This window comes from Phoxinus phoxinus (genome assembly GCF_949152265.1).
Source record: "Phoxinus phoxinus genome assembly, chromosome: 24".
Taxonomy (NCBI): Eukaryota; Metazoa; Chordata; class Actinopteri; order Cypriniformes; family Leuciscidae; genus Phoxinus; species Phoxinus phoxinus.
In genome coordinates this window covers 6,797,030-6,810,317 of record NC_136899.1, presented here as the reverse complement: position 1 = coordinate 6,810,317, position 13,288 = coordinate 6,797,030, and the positions used below count along the sequence as shown (strand labels likewise).

The 13,288-nt window shown below is 36.3% G+C and overlaps 1 protein-coding gene across 1 annotated transcript in view; it reads right to left on the bottom strand.

Moving 5' to 3' along the window:
* vav3 (vav guanine nucleotide exchange factor 3) overlaps positions 1-13,288 on the bottom strand; it is a 58,901-nt gene that overhangs the window by 29,614 nt on the left and 15,999 nt on the right. The window contains exons 3-8 of the mRNA XM_079602368.1: positions 3,409-3,467; positions 3,197-3,262; positions 1,408-1,516; positions 1,224-1,316; positions 276-344; positions 82-185 (exon numbers count right to left, since the gene is read on the bottom strand). Coding sequence (XP_079458494.1) covers positions 82-185; positions 276-344; positions 1,224-1,316; positions 1,408-1,516; positions 3,197-3,262; positions 3,409-3,467 — 500 coding nt within the window. The remainder of the gene's footprint in view (positions 1-81; positions 186-275; positions 345-1,223; positions 1,317-1,407; positions 1,517-3,196; positions 3,263-3,408; positions 3,468-13,288) is intronic.

Sequence of the window (13,288 nt, the reverse complement as noted above, 5' to 3'; positions counted from 1 at the left end):
ATCACACAGGAGAACAGACACGTGTGAGAAGAGGAAGCAGGGTTTCATTTCTCAAACAGCTGAAGAGAATAAACTGATCACCTTTCTTTGTATTTGATGAAGATCTGGTGCAGGTTACTGGCGTTATGCATAAGCACTGAATCCTGAATCTCCCTCAGAAGACTTGTGTGCACTTTCACAAGATCCTGTTGGAACAATGAAAATACAGTATGGGGCGATGACACACAGATTCAAGCTCAAATCTGTTCTCCATTAGAGAAGGTTTTGTGACTCACTGGTATATTGATGAACACTTTTTCAATATCCACACCAGACAGCGACTGTCCCAGAGGCTTCATAAAGAACTGAAAAAAATAGTGAAATATAAAGATCAAGAAGCTAATGTGGGCAAAGCTAATACACATTAAATATATATTGCAATATAATGAATATTTGAACCATTGTGGAAATTTGCCATGGTTTTACTATATTAAATATAACAGAAATGTGTATTTATACTAAGATTTAAAATAATTGGAAATTGACCATGATTTGATTATACTGTGCAGTAATAACTACAGTGGAGATGTTGTATATTCATACAAAGATTTAAAATCAATGAATCAATGAATCAAATAATCAATAAAAACAACAGCAAAAAAACTGTATTGGAACATAATGATTCTATGAATCAATGAGGAAATTACATTGGTTTGATTATAGTAACTACAACTGAAATGTAAAAGACGTAAAATAAATTAAATTAAATAAATGGAATGAAAACCATGGTTTAAAAAAAGAAACAAAATAACAATAATAATGATAAATAACATTTAAAAAAAAAAAAACGTTTTATTGTAGTTTATAAGATCAGTTTAAAAATGTGTTTAGGCTACTATTTTCAATAGTTAAAAAGCATAGGTTATTTTCCGATTTTTTTTCCGGTCATTTTCTTTTCTTTAATAAATAAATAATAATAAGTATAATAAAATCCCTTTTTATTTAAACTATGTTAGCATTAGTTTTTAATAGCTTCAAAAGCATAGATTATTTTCAGAATTTTTCTGTCATTTTCATTTCTTTAATTTGATGATAATGGTGGCTTACAGCTAGTCATCAGAGGGGTTTTACCTGTGGTTACTATGGTCTTAATAAAAATACCAAAGCTAATAATGCGTTCCATTTGATTTAGCAGACACTTGGCAGATGTCACACATTACATGAATGGGTCTGACTGTGCTCACTTTCTCTATGGAGTCCAGCGTCTCTGTGTATTTCTCCTCAGTCTGTTTGATCTCCATCAGACAGCAGCTCCTGATGTCCGTCTCGACCTGTTTCTGTAACAAGCAGCGACAGAGAGGGAGACGGGGCATTTTACGACTCGCAGACCTAAACGTGTTTACTTGTAAAACCATTTTTATAGCTCACCTGTGGTTGTACCAACTCGACCTTCATCAGGTCTTCATACACCTCTCCACCCTCGTCATCATCATACACGCAGTCGTAGAGATCTTCCTCATCTTCAACGCCATTTTCACTGAGACACACAGACCATCAACATTCAGTGATTCTCCAAAGGGTGTACATCAACTTTTTGGCAGCAAACCACGCAGTTTTTAGAGATATAGATGGACGATGGACAGCACAATGTGTTCAAATGCTTCAGCATGTATGGAGAAAAATACCTCTTCTCGCAATTGCTCACGAGGGGTTTAAAACGATAATGTTTCCCTCGTCTAAATTAAACACATGTTTTCAGCTTCAGCTAAAGAGACATTATAGCTGAGTCAGATCACTCAGATATGTTCTCCAGATGGGCACAAAAGAGAAAAACTGTGTTGATCTCTTTTCCTAAGCATGTCTGTAGTTTGAATCTATTACGAAACGCCTTCAAGGAAAAGTCTCTTTCTGACAGGGACAAAATCGCACTGGCACATCGCCCTCCAGGGAAAAGCACTCAGCAAACACGTTTCATACGAACAAACCGTCACACGAGGAAAACAAGGCTCTGCTAGAGGGCCTCGTGTGTGAATGTGTGGTTACGGAACAGATTTGATGAGGTGGAGCCAAAACACAGTGACAGCAACATCAATATTTGCTACGCGTAATATCAAATCCTCAAGCATCATATGAGGAGAGCAGACGTTTCTGCTGAGGCTTCGTGTTGCCAACAGCCTGACAAACTATGGAAACTATCAGAAGCAGTGATGTTATCATTAACTAAAACTAGCAGACAATTACATTTTTATGAAAAACTAAAATCCCATACATAGTTACAGTAACAACTGAATATAATTGAACAGTGTCACCTTCTGACAAATCTGACATTTAAAGACTATATACAGTATTTCCACCACTGAATAAAAAATAACTAAATGTAATTATGTCTTTATATCTCACAATTCAGACTATTGCGGGTTTATATCTCATAATTCTGAGAAAAAAGTCAGAATGGCAAATTATAAACTTGCAATTGCGACGAAAAAAGTCAGAATTGGGAGTTTATACGTCACAATGTTGACTTTATAACTCGCAATTGCAAATTATATCTCGTAAATCAGAATTTATTTCTTGCAATTTTTACTTTTTTGTGAGATATAAACTAGGAATTGAGAGAAAAAGTCAGAATTGTAAGAAATAAACTCGCAATTAAAAAGGTCACTTTTTACTGACTTTTTTCCATGCAATTTTAAGTTTATATTACAGTTATATCACCATTTTGTCTTGCAACTGCGAGTTTATAACTTGGAGTTTTTCTTTTTCTCGTTTTCTCTTCACCTTTTTTATCTCTGAATTTTGAGATATAAACTCACAATTGCAAGTTATAAAGTCCGAATTGTGAGATATAAATACAATTATGAGAAAAAAAACAGTCATAATTAACTTGCTTTTATTCCATTGTGGAAAAAAGCTTCCATAATTATACATGATAAAGATCCTAACTAAAAAAAAGATCTCTTTATGTGTTAACAACACTTAGTAAAAGTTGTCAAAAGTCATATTTTACACAGGAGTATCAGGATATCTACAGGAGGACAGTATGTGTGTGGCACACATGCCATGACTCAACATGTTAACATCAACCTAAGTAGTCCTGTGTGCTCCAGCCTGAGGCTACTATATCTCTCCTACAGATACCGTGCAGTGAGCTGAAGGTTAAAATATCATCTTGATTCTGCAGAGGAAGACAAGCAACGTAAGCACAAAAATGACTCACTCTATCAGATCCTCGAGATGGTTATATATGTCTTCATCCTCAACACTCTCTTCTGTGGGAAATGGCCTGCGAGAGAGAGAGAGAGAGAGAGAAAGAGAGAGAGAGAGAGAGAGAGAGAGAGAGAGAGAGAGAGATAATATGCATTTACTGCATCTGCACTCATAAAACAGAATTTTTCATTTATATATTATTTTTTTTATAATGTACTGTACCTTATTCCAGTCTGATGTGCAATGTGTGTATGAGAGAGTTTGGACAGTGTGTCCATAACCTAAGAGAAAAAAAAAAAAATACAATTGTTAATTAAGGGGTGATATAATATTTTTTTTACAAGAGAGAGTTTAGGGGTCTTTTAACCAATGTTTGACCAAAAAATTGTGTGTGTGTGTCTGTCTGTGTGTGTGTGTGTGTGTGTGTGTGTGTGTGTGTGTGTGTGTGTGTGTGTGTGTGTGTGTGTGTGTGTGTGTGTGTGTGTGTGTGTGTGTGTGTGTGTATTAATGTGAACAGACATTTTATTTAAAACCATATTATTATAAAAACCCTGCCAAGTATTATATACTGAAATATGTTTGTAAATGTTAATTATGAAAGATGGTGTTACCTACAAAGAACACATCATCTTCAAAACAGAAATAACAACATTTAGTGCCAGTAGGGGTCAGTGTGCATCAACATTTCAATGCCGTTCAGGTTTCCATCAGCCTCTGACATGAAAGTATGAAAGATTCATCATAATCTTTTTGTACTCTACACGTTCACCAAGAGTGTTCACCTCTCTGATCTTCCACAGAGCTGCTTATGAGCGCTGAATAATCAACACATCAATGCCAGATTTTACAGTCAGGTCATGAAAATTTTTTTGCACAAGTGTCCATTCAAATACAAACAAACACAAACATGGTCAAACAAATATACCAGTATGTACAATGAATTAGTACTAAAATGTAAAAATAAATAAAAACTTGTTATATTGCATAATTTCCAGATGTATTTAAGGAGATTTCCATATCAATGATAAGCACATGTGTGAAACCGTAGCGCCTGGGGAAGATGTGTTCAGAAATCAATTGCAATCACACCAGCTCAGATGAACTCTGCTGTGTGCATGACAACTGAATTACATCATGAATACAGAGCACACACACCGAGTCAAGCAACTGTCAATCCACGCACGCAACTCTGACCGCTTTTACTGAGAGAAAGATGCTCATCCTGTCTAAGATTCAGTCTTGTGAAGAGATCTGATCCAATGCATTTGACCGTATGTGCAACCAGTCTGACATGCTGAAGGGAAATAATTCACATTGTTGGAGGAAGAACGGTTCAGTCAGTTTGGCCTTTTGTGAATCAATGTCTTGGGTTTGCAATTTTTTGGGGGCAACCTAAAAACCTTGATGTAAGGACTTACGAAGACGCTAAGAAGGCGGCACTAAATGATATTGTTAATGTTTTAAAGGGTCTAAACCAGTATGATTTTCTTTCTTCGGTGGAACACAAAAGGAGAAGTTTAACAGAATGCAGAAACTGTTCTTTTGTTTAGAATGAAAGTGAATGGTGAGTTGGTGACCAAACTTTCAAGCAAAAAAAAAAGAAAAAAAGACAAAAAGTACCATAAAAGTCCATAAGACTATTAAAACTATAAGTCTTCTGAAATCATTAGTCATATATAACTTCTTTTTTTAGTCATATGGACTAAACTTTTATAGTTTTTAATGGTGATTTCTTTTCTATTTTTTTGGTGAATGACAGCCCCTGGTCACCATTCGCTTTCATAGCATGAAAAAGAGCAGCACGAACATCCTGTCTAACATTTCTTTTTGTGTTTACGTGGGTAAAAATCGTACAGGATTGGAACAATTAAATGATAAATGTGTTTTTCTTCAAAAAGAAAACTGTCACTAACCCAACAGTACATGTTGGCGGAGTATGAAGCTGGCGGCCTATCTGTTGGTTATACCATACGCTGCGTTTGGGAAATCTCAGCTGGGATTTCCACCCTCCCACCCTCATATCAGCACCTCGCTATATTGTAACACTTCAAAACGGAAATTACATGATTTGTATTGGGGCCTGTCACTAAGTTCCACCTATTTTGGTAGTAAACATGCTGTAAATGTAGTGTTTTATACTTTTCAGACACATCAGCGCTGATAAAAGACACGCGTGCAAACACAGGAAATTCTAATAAAGTTAAAAGAGATGAATGGTTTGTCTGGCTTCCTGTTCAGACGAGGAGCTGTACACCACGGCTCAGACAAATGGAGAAAAACTCAAAGGTGCAAGTGTTTATTCTGTACAGGGATGTCTCTCATAAAAACCGGCACAGAACAGGAAGACCAGAAATGGAGCTGGTGCAAACTAAGCAAAGGTTACTTTCACTTTCAAGAGGTAACAGACCATCAGGCCATGTCTCATCACTGCAAAAATAGCACAGACACAAAAATGAAAACCAAGTGTTCTAGGGAAAATTGAGTGCATGATGATGCATTTAGAAAAGGGAAGGTGCATTGAGAGTTAAAGACAACTGGAAAAAGATGTACGAAACATAGAAAGAAAAGCCCCTTTATTTCCAGGATCTGATCGCATCGTACGTCTTATGTAACAGGCAGAAGGAGAGGAAAGGGTGGAAAGCGTCTCTGACAGGTGGCGTGCTTCAAAGACCCCCTGTAAACACAGCAAAAGTGAGTTGTTGGAATCCTTAGGAAACAGTCTAAGGTCATGGATCCACCCAACAATGGGAATGTTTCTCTCTCTATGAATGTTGAGAGGCTTGTCTCTGAAGAAGATTGTTTCTGTTTCTCCAAAAAAAGTGTGCAGAGATGAAAGTTTGCAGGTTGGTTTGTAGATGCATATTCACTGAAGTGACAGCAATAAGATTTCGGTATGACTCTTAAGTGTGCTCAGTGAATCTGCTCGAGTATAGTTTCATGTTATAAAAAACATTGTGGCCTTTCTCCTATTCATAATTTAATACACAAAAATTGCACAAGAACAGTGAAATGAGAAAAAAATAATATCTATACACATTTTATTTTATACATGTAATTTATATATATATATATATATATATATATACACACAAACACACACACACACACACACACTAGTTGATGAGATTTATACTTGGTTTTAATAAACAGAACATTAATTATTAATACAAAATTAGAATTGAATTTGGTTTCTCTTTTTTGATGTAATGTTTATTTAACCAGGAACATGTGGCGACATTATGTAACTGGGACATGAATTTACATTTGATTTATTAAAAACATTAAATAAACTGTGAGTGAGTGCCTCCTCATTTCAGAACACCACTGCACACCCCTGATATATAGTAGTTGGAAAATAGTTATCGGAAAATCTTCCTCACAATGCCAGATTTTCTGACACAAGTTAAACAGAGTGGACTGAAAGTTTAAGAACATTTCGACTGTAATTAACGCACATTAAGGAAATGCAGTCTCTGCTGTAGAATCACCGGCACCAGGTCCAGGGACTTCCAGGAGATCCATCTGATTAAAACTTACAAACGTCAGCCTCTTTTTCCATGCTTAACCTTCAGAAAATGTGGATTGTCGACATTAGAAAGTCTAAATGTTACGTTATTATATTAGGACATTATTCGGGACATGTCTAAATACAGTTTGATTTGTGTGACTGTTATTTTAAAAATGAAATAAACATCTGTTTAAACAAAGTTAGTATGTTTAAAACTAGCTAGTTTCAAACGCAAATTTTACCCTATTTGTGGAACGTGCCACCCATGTCATCTCTCATCTATCATCAAACTGCACGAGTATGTTTCCTGTCGGTCTCATCTTGTCTTTATCTGTCTCACTCCATCCGCTGTCCTTTAATGTCTCAAGTACAGACAGAGCATGATAAACTAATCAGACAGATGGCATCAACAGAACACATACAAGGTCATTGGCAAGATCTATTCAAATACACGTATACCAATGCAGGTGTACAGACACACACCGGATTCACAAGTAAAAACGGTTTCATATTTACTAGACAGTCAAATAATATGCAAATATGACAAAAGTATAACTTCTTATAGCTATAAAGCATAAGTCTGAGTGAGCATAAAACAGGCAGTGGGAAGAAAATGTGGATGCTTTAATTACAACAGAACAGTGATACAATTGCTTTATTATTAAAGTAACAAACAGACATACTGTTTATTTGCAATAAATAAAAGAGACCTGCATAAGGATGTTCTGTGTATTAACAGTTTGTGGTGTAGTTTTATATGATTAGCCTCATTTACAGAATGCATTTTTATAAGCATTAATATTTGAATAACTCTTGGATGTTGCCGTTATTGTGACTTTACAGAGGCTTGAAATGTTATATATGATATATTCTTTGCTTTTCCTCATTAATATTTATTACCGCAACCGGTTTCTACATTCACCGTGTTACAAGTATCTGATTTCATAATCCAGTCCAATGCTGTCACACTTCAATAACCAACACCAGAAGCCGATACCTCACTGCATTCTGATTCATAATAAAAGCATGCATAAAATAATGAAGGATTGTCATTGTTTTATAATTCAAACTTAGGCCACAGAGAAAGTTAACATGCATATTTTAAACTAGTCTCCAAAACTGCTGAAAAAACATCTCTGTCTAATCCCTGTTGATATTCTCCATAATAACGCTGTACTGTAATTTTGCACTCAGTAAGAGTGAATGTTTAATTATGAGCCTCAATCAGTCATCAAAATCCCCCAGAAGCCATTGTGGTCTATTTCTGTGCCTCTGTCTAAAAGCAGACAAGCGTCGTCTCGTATAGACCATTACGGCTTGTAGACATTTATATCCACTCTCTTATCTCTCCCTCTTTGTGGCTTTCCAGCAGGCACGTTCCTGAAGCGCTCCTTGCTTTCAGATTCCAGATCAGTGATTATGGATCACTGGAGCTTAATATAATGTCATTCACAGATCTCAGAGGACATGTGACTGACATTGGTACAGAAGCTGTTTAATGGGTCCCATGACCGTCAAGGTCATATCCAACATGACAATGAAATGAATGTTTAATTCAGTTACATTTTTACATTTTTATGCAGATTAATTATTCATTTTACTCATCTGTAGCTTTATGGATGTACCCTATTATTAAAGCAGAGCTCAGAAACGGTAATACTGCATTATAAATAAAACCACAGCCAGCAAGTGAAAGTAGAACACACTTTAACCTGAAGAATGACATGATCAGCCAGAATGAGATGACTGAAAATGAACAGCTTCCATTTGCATATTTAAAAACACTGTTTAACTCTTTCATGTGTACCTCTTCGGACCATAAACAGATTCAGATCATATGTTGAACGAGTTGATCCAGTTCACACATTGAACTGAACAAATGATTCACAAATCTGACTGATATGTTCACAAATTTGAGTTCTTACACTGTAAAAAATATTTTCATTATTTGTAATCAACTTTGTTTTCCTTTGCCAAATCAACTTAGATTATTAATGTAGTTCAGATAACATAATATTTTGAGTTTCTATTGATTAAACCAATCTCCTTCATTGCAGTAACTCAATTATTTAATTTCAATGAACTCAAATTTTTAAGGCAACCAGGTAACTTACTTTTTTAAGTTAAACCAACAATATTTGTTTTACAGTGTTGACTCAATCTTGACAAGATTATTGGAATAATAACTTTAGATTGTCATTAAAATCATGTGCACTACTTCTATCCAGTTTTTTTTGTTGTTTTTTTTGGGGGGGGGGGGGGGGTTGTCATTTTTGGAACTTAACAGTCTTTAACAGCTTAACAGTCTCTTTTTTCTTTTTCTTTTTACTTTTTGTTCCACAGAAGAAATAAAAACGCTTGTTTTTCTGCTTCTTCATACTGATACTATACCCAACAGTTCAGAATAGAACATCTGCAGATCAGGACAAAAACATAAACTTCATGAACAGGATGAAATTTACTTTCTGGCCTTTACAACTGTGTTTGCAATATCACCGTTTTTGGCAAGTCCATCCTAAACTCTACACCAATGTTCTAGGAGGTGAAAACAACACTGCACAGACAGAACCGGCGCTCGCGTGGCAACATTTTCACAACAAGTCCTGAGTAATATTTCGCTGAAAACCCCAACGCTAACACTGATCTGAGCCAGGTGGATCCGTCTCGAGAGGAAGCAGCTGCTATTATGACCTATATGATCTCAGCTCATTGCTGTCTGTCTTTTTATGAAAAATGATAATTTCCATGTAATGTGAATCAATCTAATTTAAACAGTACTGTTATTTGAGACAGTATATAATAGGGAACCTCATGAACCCAAGATCTTCATCACAATATGAAAATGATAACTTGTTAACTTGATAACAGCATTTTCTGCATTTCTGTTTCACAACCATGAAACTCCACACAGCTTCTCCCGCACCCACACACTGCCCACACAGCTCTGAGGCATCATCCTTCAGGAACTAAATAGGAACAATACCTATTTATACAGTGCAAGTGGAATTTCAACTGAATATCGTGATGACGAGATGGAATCATAACAGTGGTGTACAATCTGTCATGTTTTCACTTCTGTTTTGATGACATCACTATGCTTTCAATAAACATTGGTTCTAAACCTCTTCAGCCGGTGTGAATTACTGGTCCATGGTCGCTGACTGACATCTATGCCTCGAATAATAAGCATGTTTTATATGCAATTGATTAAAAAAAGTTATTAACCTATTAGGCTGATTATCAAACACAAATAATCACATACTGTATGTCAATTTTTGCTGAGAAGCCCATAAACAAAAGTATTGCAAAAACATATTAATGAATATTTACATTCATGAATGATTGGTTGAATGAATGATTCAATGACTTATAACTTTCCAATCCTGAATGAATCAGCATTTTGATTAATATTCAAATATTAATATTAATGATTCAATGAGTCACTCATGAAGACTTGCCGCCAACTACTAACGTACTGATGTAACCTGCAGAAACAACATTTGACTGAAAGTTGATTTCACTATTTCTTATAATTTACACTATAATGTATATTTTACAAGTATTTATTAAATATTACTGGCAACTAACTGTAGTAGCCTATGAAATGTATACAAATCCACACACATTCTTATACATTACAGTTATGTCCTGCCCCTCAACACATAAACAATACTGTGTGGCTGAAGTTCCCTCTGTGACATTTATGATGAAGTTATGCTAAAATATTTTTCGTGTATGTATTATCATCCATGTACTGTGGACTCAAAACAGTTCCTAAAAATCTGTTCCTGGCTGCATTTCAGTCGAGTGCTTAAGACCCTCATGAAAGTCTTACTGAAGGCCTTGGGAGGACATCTTTTCTAAAGCACGCGGCTTTGAGCTTCGCTGGAGCTGACTGGGATCCAAACAGATGGCTTGAGGGTGCGCTGGAATAAAAAAAATCTCAAATCTGCAAGCAAAAATATCTCTAATTGGCTTTAAAAATGACACCTTCAGTATAAAGCCTCGCAATGCCACGCTTCCAAGGATCAAACAGCTTAAAACGGCTTCAAGCGCGATTCGGCTTTTGTGTTTTCGCACCAAGCGCCCACTACAGACTGAGAAAGATCCGTCTTTGCAGCCCACTTTGAAGAGATATACAGCTTGAACATGATGTGTAAATAGGACACTAAGGTGGTACAGAGTGTTTGATGTTTGCAGTTCTTCACACAGGACCCTTGTGGTTATGACGGGAGGGTTAAACGCGCTCTGCAAAATGCCCCATCTGTGATGACACTGACCACAGCAAGGAACCATGCACACCAAAACACACACCTGCCTTTCATCTTCTCAGTGAGAAAAGAAGCAAGCAGCTTTAGCAGTTGTTCTGATTTTTCAGTACGTTTCAGGAAATGTATGGTAATTTTGATAGTTCCTCTTAAAATATGACATGGCACAATGATAAATACATAAAAGCTTTGTTCGAAAACCTGCCTATCCTAACCAGTGTTAATTAGTATCGGTGAGATACTATTATAATTATTTTTATTTTAGTTGAACTTTTAGTATTTTTTTGTAGTTTTTTACTATTTTTTTAATTTTTTTTATTGTCTACGTGTTGTTATTATTCATTTTTATTTTAGATTTAGTTTTTATTACATCAAGTTAAACTAAATGAAAATTTTAAATGTTGCTTTGGCAACAAGCTGAAATAAAATGTTTCTTTTTTTTTTCTTTTTTTCATATGGCTTTAGTTTTAGTTAACTAATAACCCTGATTCTAATTAATTTGTGCCGTAATTGAACCTCAAATATGTCCAATTTCAAACACAAAAGCAGTTTGCAGACTTGCAGACTTGACAGGGTTCACAATTTCAATACTGTTATTATGTTACAAAGTGACAGTAACCTAATGTCATTTTTTTGAGAGACCAGTTCTCACAATGACTTCAGATGTGTTCAAGGGTCTTGGTCTCAGGAAAGGTTTTGGTGTCTACACACACACCCTTCTTCTAAACACACACCCCATCCCCCTCCGTCATGGGGCCCCATTAGTCGACCACAGGAAGTGTGAGTAAGCTCGCAACTCAACCTTCAGGGAACGCCACGTAGTAGTGAGAGGTCGACGAGTCAGGAAAGAGGAAGTGTGAATGCTTTCCAGCAGTTTACAGCTCTCTGCTCGAGGGCATGTGACTCTGTGACTGGGGTTAGACAGCCAAGCAGAAAGAAACACAGACAGACAGACACAGAGAGAGAGACACACACACACAACCTGGGATCAGCTTCTGCCAGAAACCCCTGCATCTAATCATCGACTTCTGACATTTAAATCTTCTATAAGTGCGCACACGTCACACAGGTATACAACTAGCCTACAAGTACAACAACAAGTAATGTCTTATGGGATCTCAATAAGGGATACAATATAATAACATAGCTGGAGAAATTGGAAAACTGCTAGAATTCGCCTCTGCTCAGTTCAGTGAGAGAGCATGGGTATCATCAACGCGTGTCCTCGAGGACAGTCAGAGCACTTGACACACACGCCTCCATATGTGTGTGGTGTGTGTTCTCATTCTGAGAGCCTAACACTTCACATCACCACACACTCTTGACTAATAGCAGATGTCAGGTGCTGTAGTTCCTTTCAAAGAGCTCTGACACATACAGTTTGCTGTTAGCATATGTTGCTACGCTAATATGCTACTCTAAACTGTATTAGTCTATTTTAATTAGATGGAACTAGTTTTTTTTATACTCATCGGCATTGAATGATATATAATATAATCTCCATTTCTCTCAGGTTTTTCCACAGCAAGGACATTTTCAATTTTTGAAGCATCCTACACATAAATAATGTGCCTATGTAGCCTAACATGCTGTCTAGGTAGGCAGGCAGCTCATAGGTTTTCATAGACAGACCACCACAAATCTCCTCAAATGAATTTCTACAATAACAACCACTCTGCATCCATTATTGAAAAACCTTGTCACTCGATACTCGATAAGCTCCACATCCGCTCATGAACAAGAGCCTTGAAGGGCACTTCACCCTCAGGAGTATGTATGTCTGCATATTTATAGGCTTACTTGTGCATTCAATGTCCATAATATAGTGACTAAAAGTAAGACAGAGACAAATAAAGAGAGAGGCAAGCTGGCGAAGTGAGAGCAGCTATTGATTATAGTTTTTCTAGTTAGTGGCAGTGATATATTTAACTATATAAATCCAATAGCAGTACAGATGCTCACTTAGTCTCTTTCTCTACATGTTTTGTATATAAAGCATGAGTTATTTTCTTGTCTTCTGTTCTTCCTCTATCTAGCCCACAAGTATTCGACATATGTACACACACACAGATCTGATCATTTTCAGTGCTCGATCCATCTTCAACTCAGCAACAGTGACAGTTTAAGAAACAAAGTCAGTTAAAAGAACACACAAGATTTACTGGTGACTAATTTCGACACAATTCCTCAGGAAATTCTGTGACTTCACCGCTTCAGCTCAAGGTTCACCGAACTAACTGACATTTAGGAGAACTTCACCCATCTGTACTCATTGGTTCCAACTTGCAAAGTCAGCCTGTGTGCACTGGAAATGCAGAAGCAAATA